Source organism: Arachis hypogaea, chromosome 14 (genome assembly GCF_003086295.3).
Source record: "Arachis hypogaea cultivar Tifrunner chromosome 14, arahy.Tifrunner.gnm2.J5K5, whole genome shotgun sequence".
NCBI classification, from domain to species: domain Eukaryota; kingdom Viridiplantae; phylum Streptophyta; class Magnoliopsida; order Fabales; family Fabaceae; genus Arachis; species Arachis hypogaea.
This window is the reverse complement of record NC_092049.1, coordinates 6151962-6167405: the sequence shown is the minus strand read 5'-3', so window position 1 is coordinate 6167405 and position 15444 is coordinate 6151962. Positions and strand designations below refer to the sequence as shown.

At 28.4% G+C, this 15444-nt stretch overlaps 2 protein-coding genes across 2 annotated transcripts; both read right to left on the bottom strand.

Annotated features, from left to right (window-relative positions):
• Positions 1 to 2931: 2931 nt before the first annotated feature.
• On the bottom strand, positions 2932 to 3369 carry LOC140178439 (anthocyanidin 5,3-O-glucosyltransferase-like). Its single transcript, XM_072215518.1, has one exon. The coding sequence runs from the start codon at positions 3367 to 3369 to the stop codon at positions 2932 to 2934; it is 438 nt and encodes a 145-aa protein (XP_072071619.1).
• Positions 3370 to 13645: 10276 nt separating this feature from the next.
• LOC112740239 (protein S40-4) lies at positions 13646 to 14524 on the bottom strand. Its single transcript, XM_025789022.3, has one exon. It carries the CDS (start codon positions 14381 to 14383, stop codon positions 13880 to 13882), a length of 504 nt encoding a protein of 167 aa, XP_025644807.1. The 5' UTR covers positions 14384 to 14524; the 3' UTR covers positions 13646 to 13879.
• Positions 14525 to 15444: the final 920 nt, after the last annotated feature.

Here is a 15444-nt window from a genome sequence, read left to right as displayed (position 1 = left end):
TTAATATACTATAATAATAATAATAATAATAATAATAATAATAAAGTAATAATATTTTTTTTTAAAAAAATGGGACCATGGCCACCTTAACTCCGTAAATCCGTAAATCCGTAAATTTGCCAGTAAATATTATAGATAGTTATTTTTATTGATATAAAATTACGTAATTAAATTCATATATAAAATTATTTTACATTGATAGTTCATCAAAATTAATATTTATGTGTCCAAGAAAAACTTTAAATTAATATTCCATATGCTATGTATGTCTTTACTCTTTTGTGTTGGCATCAATGTGTCTGTACTTCAGTCCAACGGTTTACCCGTTCAAGTTCCAGGCCAACCTGGCGGAGGCCGGAGAGGCTGCGAGCTTCAATTCAACAATGGTTGCTTGCATGCGTGGGCCCTACATACTAAAGAACTTGCTTTGAACTTTGAAGTAAATACTAAAAATGAATTAATTAATTAATTAATGATGCGTCAAGGTCTTGATGTTTATGAAGTGTGTAAACTGCAACCTGTTCTTTTAATTTTAGTGCACAAGGTGAAATTGAAGAAGAGGTGAGACATTATTTCACATGAGGATAGGGACAAATCAATCGTGCGGTCATTAATTGGTTGGAAGGACTTTCTTCAAGCATAAGCTAAGGGTTCGATTTTGCTAATCACTCATCGCTTTTCTTCACACTACTCTGCATCTTTTACATTAAAAGATTTTATCTACCCACTAAAAATTATTTCCTATATATTTGTATACAAAATTACAAATATATATATATTTTATATTTTAATATAAATTTTATATATGAATGACTAAATCAAATCTCTTGTTTATTTAGAGTTAAATCTAGAATCGTTATCATTGAACTACTAGGATAAATTTGGAATAGGATTCCTAGTGTTGATAATTTTTATAGAGGTAATTTACTCACTACACCAAAAGCATCAGAAGGTCGTGGGGGGTTTTGAGACGGTTTTACGGTAACTTTTCAACCAATGATTATACAACAAAATTAGGTGTTTAAGCGTTTTTTAAACTAAATTTTCAATCAAGTCATCACTGCTTTTTCTCTTTTGTACGCATGTAGGTATTGTTTCTTCTTCTTTTTTTTTTTTTTTTCTTTTTTTCTCTTCTTTTATATCTATTCAAAAAATTAGAGCATAAAAATTTTAATATAAAACACATAAATTTGGTATATAATACATAAATTTTAGTATATAGTATAAATTTTTTTAAGGACCACATTTTTAGAATATTAACATCCAATCAACAAAATATGTACAGTATAAAGTCTCGGTGCACAGCAAATTTTTTTTTAAAATATTACATACTCAAAATATTGACTTATTTAACTAACAAAATTTATTTACAGCAAAAATTTATGTGTTATGTACAAATATTTATATGCTATATGCAAAATTTTTTATACTATATCGATAAGTTTATGTTATATACAAAAATTTGTGTGCTATGAATAAAAATTTTTGTACTATATCAATAAGTTTCTGTGTTCTCCATAAAAAAAAATTCTGTTTTGTAAAAGCACAAAAAAAAAAAAGAAATAGTGACATGCTCGTGTTTTTTTTTTTTTGCTAGATTTATACTAACTTAATTGGACTTTATTACAAAAATGTTTATATATATATAGCATTACTGATGATTATATTAAGTGTCATTAGCAGTTTAACAGCTATTTTAACTAATCACTAGAATAGCTGTTGTAAAACAAGTAATTTATGACGAATTACAACCGCCACTATTTTCATTGCCAGTTTAAAATATATGCAACAGCTTTAAACTGTGATGATTTTTCATGAGAGTTTTAAAAAATTATGGCTACAATTTTCTACTAGATTTGAAAAAGAGGGACAAGTTGAACCTATGCTGATAAGAAAATACAAATAGCGATTATTTATGCATAAACCGTTGCCAACTAAGACTATATATATAACAGCTTCTCTTAAAATTGTTACTAAACTGGTAAATAATGGCTGTTTTTGAAACTACCTCTAAAACAGTGTCGCTAACCGATATTATTGTAGTACTATTCATATTAAAACTTTTATTTGGAGTAATTAGTCTAATATAATTTGGAAAACATCGATTGTCTTAACTCTTTCTCTTGAAGAGGGGCGGAAGTTGAAAACACACAACCACCAACACCTCCTTCCCGCCCCCTACCCCCCCCCCCCACAAAAAAAAAAAAAAAAAAAATTGAGATCTACCCCATAGCATGTCAATTATTGTCAATCATAAAAATTAGGAAACTTGCCAATTTCTTTTAACAAAAATATGGTGAATATCCAAATAAAATAAAAGCAGCCCTAAATAGAGAATATTCATAAGTAATAACTGTAGTAATTCTAAGTAATACCAAAATTCAGCAAATAACTAAGGAGTCACCTATGACTTTGGGTTCATCATCGGGTGATAGAAGTAGCGTTAGTAATACTAATTATATTCACGAATATTTAATCTGATTCAATCTGTTCGAGTAGGATTGACAATCTAATCCGTAACAAATTAAGTTAAAAATGGAACATATTGAACTGTGAATAGTGTCAAATACAGATTTAAATATAACCTTATTCGACTAATTCGCAATCTTAATATCTATTATAGTACATAGTTAAATATTATTATACATGTAGAATAAAATTGATAGAAGTTGAACCCATATCTTCTTTTTATAAATTGAATCACATATAAAATTTTACGGTACAATTAGAATTAAGATTAAAAAATTTTCAACTTGTAAATAAAATAAGGAAAAGTATAGGAAATCAAGTGTCTAACCAGCCAAAAAATGAACAACTTAATTAATTATAATTATTAATAATTAATTTTAAATTTTTAAATTCAAAATTTAAAAATTTTTAAACTGATTAAGTAAACCTAATTAAAGCTTATAAAAACCTTCTTCTTCTCTTTCATATTAACCTACCCACCTCTAAAAACCTCCACAAGAATTTGTGTCCACTCAATTCCAATCCAAATGCTATCTCATTCACTTGCTCCTGAGAGAGTGTTCCACCACTCCCGAAACATATATACAACACAGATTTCAATGACTGATGGTTCAACCATGCAACACATTCATGAATCTTCTCATCTTGGTTTTGGTTGGGATGAGCAACGATGGGTCCAACCGAAAAAATAGAACGAGAAGGATGAGAACCATTGTGTAAAGCTTTCATGACCTCTGGTTCCAAATCATTGAAGGTATTCACTATGATACCATCAACCAAAGAGGCTTTCTGGCACACACTGAGAAATAGTGTGTAGATTTCACCTGATCGACGAAACAGAATCGGATCTGGAAGGTCTTTCACCTTGAAAGAAGCATAATCACAACCAGGAACAACCATTGTTCGTTCCAAGTCAAGAAACTCGGGTTCGAATTCAAATTCGGAGGAGAAGCTTTCATCAAACTTTGGAAAGAAAAGAACCAAGGAGAGAAATTCTTAAAAAACTATGAAATTCTTAAAAAAATAAAGATATTCACATTTGCAATACAAAAACATTCAAAAAATATATAAAAGAACATTCATTTAGTATGAAAAAGAAACATTCTGATACTTAACAGAAGAAATATCCATATATATTAACTTATTTATTTATGATTTAAAATATTGGTTATTAAATGTTTCACCACATTCAAATTAGGAGGAGATACGTTCAGTATCATTGCAACGTGAACCACGGAAACTGATTCAATTAGCTTCCGTCTCTTCACCTTCCTTCCCTCTCCAAATACCTAAAATATGATAAATAAAAAAATAGATTTAGAACCATCCAATTTACAAAGAAAAAAAACATCCTAATATCTAGCATAAGCACCATCCACGTAGAAGTTTTAGATTCATCCAGAGACATTTGGCTGGTTTTTTAGCTGATACCTTCTTAATTCTCTAACATTATTCATAAAATAAAATAAAATTTTTAAAAAATATAAACTCACCAATAGAATTAGAATAAAATTTAAATATTATTCTATCTTATCGATCGCAAGTCCTAGATAAAAGGGGGGCGTTAAGGTCTTAATTAACACTGAACAGTGCGTACCAAGCGATTGTTTCATTCATGTATATGTTACAGTCATGAGTCAAACTCAACGAAATAATCCAAACAATCTCATTAATTATTATATATGTTAATGCTTGCATATTGACGAAAACCAAAGTTCTAGGTGCACGTGTATCGGTGTATGTATGCATGATAATGACACTTAGTTAAGTAACTTTATTTAACAAACTAAATTTTACCATGAGATAAATGTCCTTGCGAGAAATTATTATTGTATATTCATGAAACACTTAGTTTTTTTTTTTTTTTTTAATTAAAGATATAGGAGACTCGAACTCACAACTTCTTAATTGAGTATAGAGAAACTATGCCATTTGAGTTATTACTCATTGACATAAAACACTTAGTTTTGACTTAGAAAAATAAAGCTCAATATAATTTAGAACATAATTGCGAATAATGCTGATGAATAATCATTTTTTAATTGAACAAAAATAATTAGTTCTCTCTATTTTGTGTGTGCGCATTGTTTCGTACGTATAAGTGTGTTAGTGAAATTAGGAAATTAGAGTCAAGTTTTAGAAGAAAAATATAGCTTAAAAATTTTAGCAAAATATAAGAAACTCAAATCTAAATTTCATCTTATTTTTTAATCATTTAAATTTTAAATTATACATAATGTTTTATTATTAAAATAATTACTCATGAACTTTTACTAATTAAATTTAATTTAACATAAATCAAAATATGTTAATTAAATTTTTGCTATAAGATACGTTCCCGTATAAAAGATACTAAATTTTTGCGATAAAAATTTTTTGTCACAAAATATATTGAATTTTTATAATAAAATAAATTTTCGTTATAAAATATTTTAAACTTTTGCAACCAAACAACTTTTCGTTATAAAAAATAAAAACTTTTTGCAACAAATTATCTTATTGTTATAGAAGATGCTTATTTTATAATAATAACTAATTCTTGTTAAAAAAAATAACAATTTGTAACAATTTTAAAATTTAATACAAAAAAATTATTACAAATGCTTTATTTTTTTTAATGCATCTATCATTTTAAAATGAAATAATACTACACATCTAAATTTTTTTATTAATTAAATTCAATTAAATTGGTCTAACATAACAAAAATCAGTTATAACTAGTATCATTTTAAATTTTATTATTTAATTTAATTAGACTTGGTTCATAAAAAATTTGGATATGTAGTATTACTCCTTAAAATGTTTCATATTATTGATAGGTTTATCCAATTTACACACAAGTTTCTCCAACCGATGAGGCAAGTTTATTGAACTGAATGACCAAGTGGTTAATCAAAACTAACTAAAACATGCACATTATTTGGCTAATTTTTGAAATAACACAATCTTGACTACTCTAGCATCGTGGGGAATTGCAATAATTAGAAGTTTGGCTAAATGTTTAAATTCTAACCCTTTGACAGACAAAAAGAGAAGAATCGAACCGTAATGCAACAAATGGATGAATGAAATTATTGAAGAAAGTTTGTGTAGGGTGTCCATCAAACATACTTATTGAAATAAAATCACTGTTTACCGACTACCAGCAACCATAACCTAAAAGGAACACTTCCGCTTTAAATTTTGTTTTTCTTTTTCAATATCACAACTATAATTTTATCGAAATTAAAATAATTTTGCTCATCAAACATTTAAAATTTCATATATAGAGAATTTGACGATTCTTTCAATACTAATTAGTCATTATTTTATGGTGGAAACTCAGATGAAGTCGACTTTACGTGAAGTTGATACCTAAAAACTGTTAGATGATTTGACTGATTTGACTAAATTTTCATCCAACAGCTCTCAGGTATCAACTTCACGTAAAGTCAATTTCACCTGAGTTTTCACCTTATTTTATACCTGACCTGACTATTACATTATAAGTCAGTCATAATTGATAAATAAGCCAGCGGTAATAAAAATCCTTATCAACATTATAATAATTCGATTTTTATCTATATCATTATCTTTATGATATTCATTTATCTTCTACTTATTATAAGAAAAAGTTTAGAAAATAATCAACTTTTAGTTAGTCAATTTTAATATTTAAATTTATAATTTAGAATTAAAAGTTAAATATTTATAATTTAGGATATAAATTTTAGATAAATAAAATAATTAAAAAAACAATTAATATTAACTGAAAAAAAAATTGTTTCCTAGCATTACTTGTTTTTTTATAAACAATCATTTTTTCCAAAGAGATCTGGAATCTACTCAAAGGAGATAAGTTTTAATATTTTTGAGAAAAATTTGGAGTGTCAAATTACCTTTTAGAAATATTCACACTCTTATTCTTGGTTTCAAACTGTCGCTAATCGCAAAAGATAATATAAGATGAAAAAATTACATCCTCACTCTTCCTTGCTTTTTTGGATATGGGACATTAGTGGATCTCTCATCTTATAAACGAGCAATGTTAGGGGGCTAGCAACTTTTGTGATTAGTAGCCATCAAATAGCCATTAATGATGATTTAATGGTGTGAGATTAGTGTGAGATTTCATCCAATGGCTCTCCTTTCTCTGCTGGCTACATGCTGGCCAAAATTCAATAAAATTGCTGGCCTTCTAGACTTTTCCCTTATAAACTCCTCACTCTTTCTTACTTTTTTAGATGTGAGACTAACTTTAACCCTCCTCACACTTGCAACATTAACATCTTTTCCATAGAAGAAGGAATTAATTCAATCTCGAAGAAATTTATCAACACAGGAACATACCGAAACTCAATCTCGAGAAATCTAAAAGAAAATGAGTATCGACCATTTCAATGAACAATGCAATCAAAAAACTTTAGCATAAAAAATCTAAGCCTCATTTATGGGCATGGCTCGCGGGGAGACTACAAGCAAGTTGTCACAGGTCCCAGGCATGCATGGGAACTAATTAACACTATGTCTGCTGCTGTTCTACCACACAAAAAAAAAAAAAAAAGAGAATTTATTTGGATCAAGGGTAGGACCACAATTATATCAAATGAGTAATGTTAAACAACCCCTTCAACTTACAAAAAATAATTACTTTAATTTTTTTTTTCTTGCACCCTGTATGTATTATTAGTTCTATGTCTATGTCTATGTCAATGTAGGCCCTGAGTCATTTCTTTGAATCAATAGATTTCGGTTAGTTATATGTGGTCCTTTTATTATTAATCTATTGGTCATCAGGTCATGCATCTGAACGATTTATGCGGAAATCAAACCCTTTAGATTAGATTAAATTAAAAAAAAAAAGAATAAATAAAAAAAAATTGTTCACGCGTGGGATTGAAATTCCTAAAGTTATAGAAATAAAGGTGAGGCCCCAATATGTTTCCGGGTCCAAATATTATTATGGTTATATATGATACAAGAGACAGAACATGTTACATCTTTTTGAGGTATTAGAATCACATTATCATAATACTTTCTTGGTGTATGTATTCCATAATCTATACAAAAAAACATTGACTAGAAATGTTAAAAGATGTAATTTATCTTTATATATAGCATAATATAAGATATGCAATTAAATATTGTCACGTTAAAAAAAAATTAAAATAAAAACCTTTATGTATGTGGCCAACGCCTTATTGAATATCACAGTCCATAGAAATTAATTAAAATCTATAAGCACATGAAGAGAACCAGAAGATATTATAATAAATAAATAAAGAAATAAGAGAGGGAAATTCTGCGTGAATATTGTATATACTTTCATGTGAGCTTCCTTTTGTGGATTTATTTACGCCGAAAGACTATTTCCTTTCCTTAACTAACTCCACTTATAGTTATTTCTTCCTTTGAAAGTGGACAAAAGTATTAGTGAGTGAGTGACCAGTTCAGAAACTATGCACAATATAAATAAATAAATAAATTTGAAAAACCAAAATTTGCTTCCAAATGAAGTTGGTTATGCAATAGAAAATGCATGAATCAATCAAAGCAAGCACTAAGTGCAATTCACATTTCACACCAACCACATAAAACCTTATTAACTTTTTTTTTAATTCCTTTTTTTGCTCTCAAAAAAGGTTATTTGAATTTCAAAAATGTGGTTGGTGTAGCAGACCAACTTATATCCTGTGAGCATCATAAATATAAAACCTGGAAGGCCTAAAAACTCAAATACCTTTGTCTCTCATAGTCATAACTCATAATCACTGACCCTTCTTCTCTATCTACTATATGTATGTGACATAGTAGTATAATTGATTCAAAGACATGCCTCTTTTTCTCTCCAAGAGCCATAATTTAATGTTCCCACCTCTAATAAGGTGTTTGGTTGTTGGCAATATTTAAGGCTCCCTGCTATCTGTGTCTTTGTCACACTGTCCCTCCCTCCCTTTCCATTCCATTAAATTTCAAGAATCTCACAGCACAACCCATACTTACTACTCCAAACAAAAAACATGCCACACCCTTGACCCTTTCTTGCCACATCTTTTTTTTCCTTTAAACCTTCTTCAGGGATGTTATGTTATATTATCATGTGAATGGTGAGTCTTTTTCATTCTTATATGTATAGACATATTTCGTTAACCTATAAATATATACACGGCTGTTTTGTTTCTTCAGGAAGTGCAGAAACAAGATAAGGTGGTGGTGATCATAGTTCAAAGATTAATTCAGAGAGCATGGGATATTGGTACGGTTCAATCAGAAGGCAGTGCTTTGATAGATTCTAAAGTCCTCTTATTTGATTGAGCCGTGCCAATATCACATGTTTAATTGTTGATCATCACCATTCTTCTCTTTATTGGTCTCAAGTTGCGACTTCATTCATAAGTATGCTAGCATGCCGGTAAGTCTTCTTAGAACTCTTAGATTTTAGGACGGGTTATGGCAGAAATGTATGAACTAATTAAAAAATTCAATAAAAGTGAGATGACGTTCAATTTAATATGTTTTAGAATATTCATTCACCTACCTATATTTGGTGCAGTAAGGAGTGTTATATATTATTTTGAAATGACCATGTCTCATGAAATTAATTATTACTGTGTGTCCCAATTCGATCATCAATTTGTTGGAGTGAAAATTTGGTAAGTTAGGTAGAAAATTTGATTGAACTCTTCTTTCTTCCTTGGTGATAGAGACTTGATTAATCGGACGAGATAATGCATCTTTATATGTGTAGTTTCAAGTTTGCTTCCATTTAAAGTTGTTCTATATGGCTACCCTATTTGACAATGTAGTATTATATAAAGGAGGCAACAAGATCTGATATTTTTTCTACCTTTGTGATTAGTAAAGCACTTTCTAGACAAATACTACTTGCTTTGCTAAATTTTGGAAATATTTTCAGAAAGAAACACCCTCTAATTACTATGTCTAAGTTCTAACTTCTAACTTTAAAATGAAAATTTGGGCACTTGAGAAGTATTTGGATGGATAAGAGCATTTCCTTTATTTCAATGTTGTTTCTATGTACTGTGTACTATGTATTATTTTTTTATTATTTGATTTCATCCAGATATTAAGGCTAATAGTTTTGTTAACAATGCTTAATAATCTATTTCAGATTGATAATTTAATGTTATCAATACAACTAATTAATGAAAGTGGCCGTAAATATTGCATATGGCAAATTCTCATTAGAATTTTTTTAATAAAATAGTGAAGAAAGCCCATAAAATGACTCTGTAGTCTGTAGCATTGTTCAATTTATTATAGTTTGCTTCTCACTTTCCATTGTCTTTCTGTATCTATATCATAGCATTTACTTTTTGTTAAGGGAATCATTTAGATAAAAACGTCTAAAATATTTTTTTAAAGATGTTTTTTAATAATTAAAATTTAATATATGTATCGATTAAATCGTATTATTTCTGTCATAATTAAATCGGACAAACTGATTTAACCAAAAAAATAGATAAATCAAATTTTAAACCGATCTAAATTATTATTTTTTTATAAAAAATACTATAATATCCTTATTATAGAAAATAACTAAAATACTCATATTATATATATATAAAACATTAAATCTTAACCCCATGACTATTTAGAGAGAAGAGAAGGGTTAGAATTTATAGTTCTCAAAATTAATATATATATATATATATATATATAAAATAAGAGTATTTTGTCATTTTTTATAATAAAGATATTGTAGTCATTTTCTATAAAAAAAATTAATTTAAACCAGTTTAAAATTTAATTCGTCGATATTTTGGCCAAATTAATTTGTCTAATCTAATTTTGACAAAAATAACACGATTCAATCAGTTATATGTATTGAATTTTAATTATTAAAAAATAACTTAAAAAATTATTTTAAACGTATTTATTTGAGTGACTCATTTTGTTAAATAATAAAATATAATATAACTAATATATATAATAACATAGTTTTTTTTATAAAATAAAAGAATTATGAAGGAACGTACATGTATGTAGGACATTATGGACAATAAAAGCAGAATGAACGTGTACAAAGATAGAGGCATATATCTTATGCAATGCAGCCAATAATAGAGAGGAGTAATAAAATGCTGAAGTAATCAAGATTCCAAGACAAAGATTCATCAAAACTGTAGGACTTAGATTACAATCGTGAGACTTCAGTTTTTTGTTAGGACACCTTAGATGTCCATAAATTTTCTGGGTAGAGATGGATAAAAGAAACATACATCTGAGTTTGTTTTATAATAATAGAATAATACTTATCATCAAATTCAGAGGAGCATAATCAAGGGAAATGAACAGAACTCAGATGAAAAGCACTTACATTCAGATAATAATAAGCTAAACCAAAAGTTTCAATCACTTATGATTATGTCACTGCATATATATATATATATATAGAAGAAAACCGAAACATATCCCTTACCTTTTCATTAATATGAAAGCACAAAGTGGTTTAGCTCCTTCCTCTGTTCAAGACCTGCACTAACTGCTCTACTGCATGCAAATTAAAATTATTGTATGTATATCATAAAGTTATAAAGAAAATTCTGAGTTGATTTAGTACTCAATTTTGATATTATTATAGTGTGCTACAAAGTATAAATGATTCTATAACGATAACTATTATTGTTTCAACGTGAGCATGTTGTATAACATTACTTAATATTTTGGTGATATTCAAGATATCTACTGCAATTAGTGATAACTAAATCCATCTGCACTGCAGACTTTCCAAAAAGACACAAGTCTTGTCTAAGAAACTTTCTTCATACATGCACATTGTTAGGTTTAGAAACTTTAATTAAGTACCAACTAACCAATTTAATCTGGTCAAATAATTAGCTCATTCATTAATTTAAATAAATATAAAAAATTTAAATAACGTTTTTGTGTAGATAGTAATTAATTAGACAATGATAAAGTTTTAAATAGAATTTAAATTAACCATAAATTAGCTATATATAAGTAAATAAAATACGAATAATGTTAGTAGTCATGGTTATATTATTATTATTATTATTATTATTATTATTATTATTATTATTATTATTATTATTATTACTTTATAAACGGCAATAGATCAGCAGGTTCATCAATTTGATAAATAAGCTAGGAGACATCAACTTATCTCTAGCAAACAGAGAAAATTTCGTGGCCAACTATTTGCGGTTGGAATTTGTGAGTTTGCAAGTGGTACAAACGCTGATTGGCTTGCATATATATATATATATAGTTGAATTGGACATTATATATTATATATGTAGGAACCTTATATGTAAGGTGCAATCAACAATTAACGTTAACGTGCAAGGTGTGTTGTTACAACCCTACATACGTGCTTAACGCTTTCTATTTTTTCTCATGCTTCTCATCAATGCAAACAGCGTCATTCAGTTTCCAGCAAAAATAAACAAAAAAGAAGGAAAAGGGAATGGTTCATATGAATGAATGGAAAAGAAAAAGGGAAAGAGTCCGGGGGTGTCACGTTAATTGCATAGAAAATGACTCTGCCTTCAATAGGTAGATAGATCATAGATACCCTCTCCAAGGACGGTAACGTTGCAAAGCCTCTAGGCTAAGTTTGTGTATTAAAACACAAAATTATATTTGATAAATAAAAAAAAATAAAAAATATTATATTTAAAGATATTAAATTAATATATTTTGTTTATTTTAATAAAAAAATACAAAAATATTAATAAAAAATATTGTTTATTGTTTATTTTTTATTATTTTTATTAATTTTTTATAATTATATTTTTTATTATTATATATTTTTTTAATTTTTAAAATAAAAAAATAAAAATAAATTAAATTTTTATAATTTATTTTAATTTATTATTTAATAAAATATAAAAATACTAATATTTATGTCTTTATCTTTTATATGTTCATGGTATCTTCTTTTATATGTTTATAGTAGAGAATAAGATGTACCTAGGAAATGGACTCTCTCCATTTTTTTTATTGGAGAGAATAAAGTATGATTTCTTACCTTTAATTCTATAAGTGGGACTAGAAATTAATAAGAGAGAAAGAACAATAAATGATAAAATCAAACATTGGATATTATCTTTTTTTTTTTTTTTTCACCGGAGAGGATTCACTCTTGATACACCTATATTGGGAGATTAACTAAACTAAACTAATTTGAACAAGAACGTGCACGTGCCCCTCAAGAGACATATGGAATCTAAATCTTCAATTTGTATGGTTGCACGTTTTTACATTTTGACCTTAAACCCCAAATTCCATGCCATGATTCTACTATCTTCAATTAATTCATCTTAGTATAACTGTATTGAAAATTTGAAACTAAACTTGGAATATGCCTTGATCATCCAAACGGTACAGTAAAATGGGCCTAAGGCCCAATATAGTATGAAATTGACCAAAAACAACTTAAAAGTACAAAACAATTTTTTTTGTGTTTTCCAGGAGCTTTGTGAAATTAATTAAATAAAACAAGCAGGGGCCAATCAGTTTACACAGTCTGGAAAATCCAAAAAAAAAAGTTTACTTTTTTAAATGCTAGAAAAAAAATAATCTATTTGAATTGAAAGTAGAGTCAAAATGCTTGAGCTAAAATTCAAGGCGTTTAACTCTACTTTACGATGAATTTAAATTTAAGAAAATCATTATTGAGAAGACTTTTTAATTGAAATTCATTTAATTTTTAAGGAAATTTACATTAATTAAAAAAAATCAAAATACTTTTTCATAAGTCTGAAAAAAAAAATGCTAGTGGAAATGGCAATTGCAAGGGGAGCCAGCAGATTGTCCGTAAGAGAAGGACTGCAGAGTGAAGCGCATGATCCTCTTATACTTTTTTAACATATTGGTGGCCCATAACATGTTTCATTATTTGAGTTTTTTTTTTTTTTTTTTTAAAGCATTAAGCAATGATGGTCATAGATGTAGAAAATCAAGCCAACTTGGGTTGGTCGAGTGGTCAGCTCACTCGTCCGCTTAAGCAAGTGTCGGGAATTTGAACCCCGCCTTGTGCATGCAGCAACTCATTGACCAGCGGCAGACCTTTAAATGGAGCTCAGATCCGTGACGAATTAGTCCTTAACCTGTCGGGATGGAGATACCGTTTGGATAAACTAAACCAAAAAAAAAAAAAATAGATGTAGAAAATCAGATATAAAAGACTGAAAGACAAGTAAATGATATATAAGCTAAGTAACAAATTAAACTCTTCATTTGATTTGGCCTAATATTAAATATACCAAAAACCCATACAAAACTTGAGAATCTGACAATGCTCCTTTAATTTACTACAAACAATTAATAATCCCCCTCTTTGCCCATAAAATTTAACAAGCCAGAAGTAGTCTATTTCTCTAAGTTCCATAGCACATTACATAATAATACTAATAATTAATAAGAACCATTATGATTTAATCTGCTACTCAATAAAGCCAGTTTTGGTCAAAATGGCATTCCTGACTTTGCTAAGATCTCTTCCTTTGAGTGTTCTTCCCATTCCTTCACACATTGAAAATGATGAGATCTGAGTCCTTGCTAGTCTCCTTGATATCCATTCATGTGGTGGAACCATATCATCATCACCATCACCATCATCATCACCATTTTCATCATCATAATAATCATACCTTTTTTTCTTGCTATTACTCTTACCATAAATTTTTGACCAGTCAGGGATGTTCATAGGTTCTGTTGATGAAGATGAATTAGAAGAAGACCCTTCAAGTTTAACCACTTTGGCATCATCATAAGAAGAAGAGAAAGAGGGTGTTAATGTGGTATTAGCCCTTGGAATCTTCCTTGGAGCAGCAGGAATGGGCCATGCAGATGAAGAAGAATCCTTAGACACTCTCATCATCATGGTTCTTGAACCAGCTGAATCTTGATGATGATCCTTCTCTTCTTCTTCACCAAAATCTGCCATTACCCCTGCTTCATGCAAATGCAAGATAGATAAGGTGATTTGTGAAACAGCAAATTAAAGAAGTGTATTACCAGATTGAGATATGAGCAATGATGACACACTTTTCTATTTCAGTATATATAGACAATGAAGTGACCAAAACTTTCTTTTCATAATCAGATAAAATAGACTTTTTATTTTTTATTTTTTTTTCTTCGTTTTTTATTTTTTTAAGTCCTTGGGAATAAAAAAGCAGAAAGGGTGTGTAAGAGAATAATATCAGGAATCTACCTTACTTTTGTTGGAACTATGGACTTTTTCAACAAAAATACTTATTATTTCTTCAAATGGGAATTCTGATGTGATTAACTCCTTAAAATACTAACCAAAACAAAGGAAGAAGCCTTAAAAAGTAAAAACCTGAGACCAGAAAAACACAAGGCAGGCACAAAAGTCCAACAGAAGCAACAAATGTGTAGTAATTATTTTTATATTTATATCATATCACCATGTACTTTATAACTTTTATTTTTTATTATTTTCATTTTTATTTAACTATTATTAGCCAGCTATATTTTGTGAACATCTTACGCGGCTATTTGCCACAGAAATTGAAACATATCTCTTAATATTAATGTGTATTTAGTACTTTTTTGATATAATATTAGATAAGCGTGTACTATTGTACTTATGTTTGCCCCTACAAAGAAATTAGTGTTTAATATAACAGTGAAAAGATGAGTATTTTTATTAGTTTTTGTGATAAAATGATACATGTATATGATTTATACTAAAGAGATTATAGAGTGATTTGTTTCTTTGTATTCATATCTTTGTAGGATGAAATATGAATGATAGTTAAAATAAAAGCTATGCCCATATTCTATTTTGATAATAATATCAAAATAAGAAAATTTTATATGAATAGATTCAAAATAAATTCAATAGTAGTTGTAGCTTGTAACTTTGTAAGCTGTAAACAATGAATGAAGGGGATGGTTAATTACAAGACTCCAAAAGGGGGGCAGAGGAAGGAGGACGAGGGTGGAAGTGAACACATCAGCATTGAGAGAGAGAGAGAG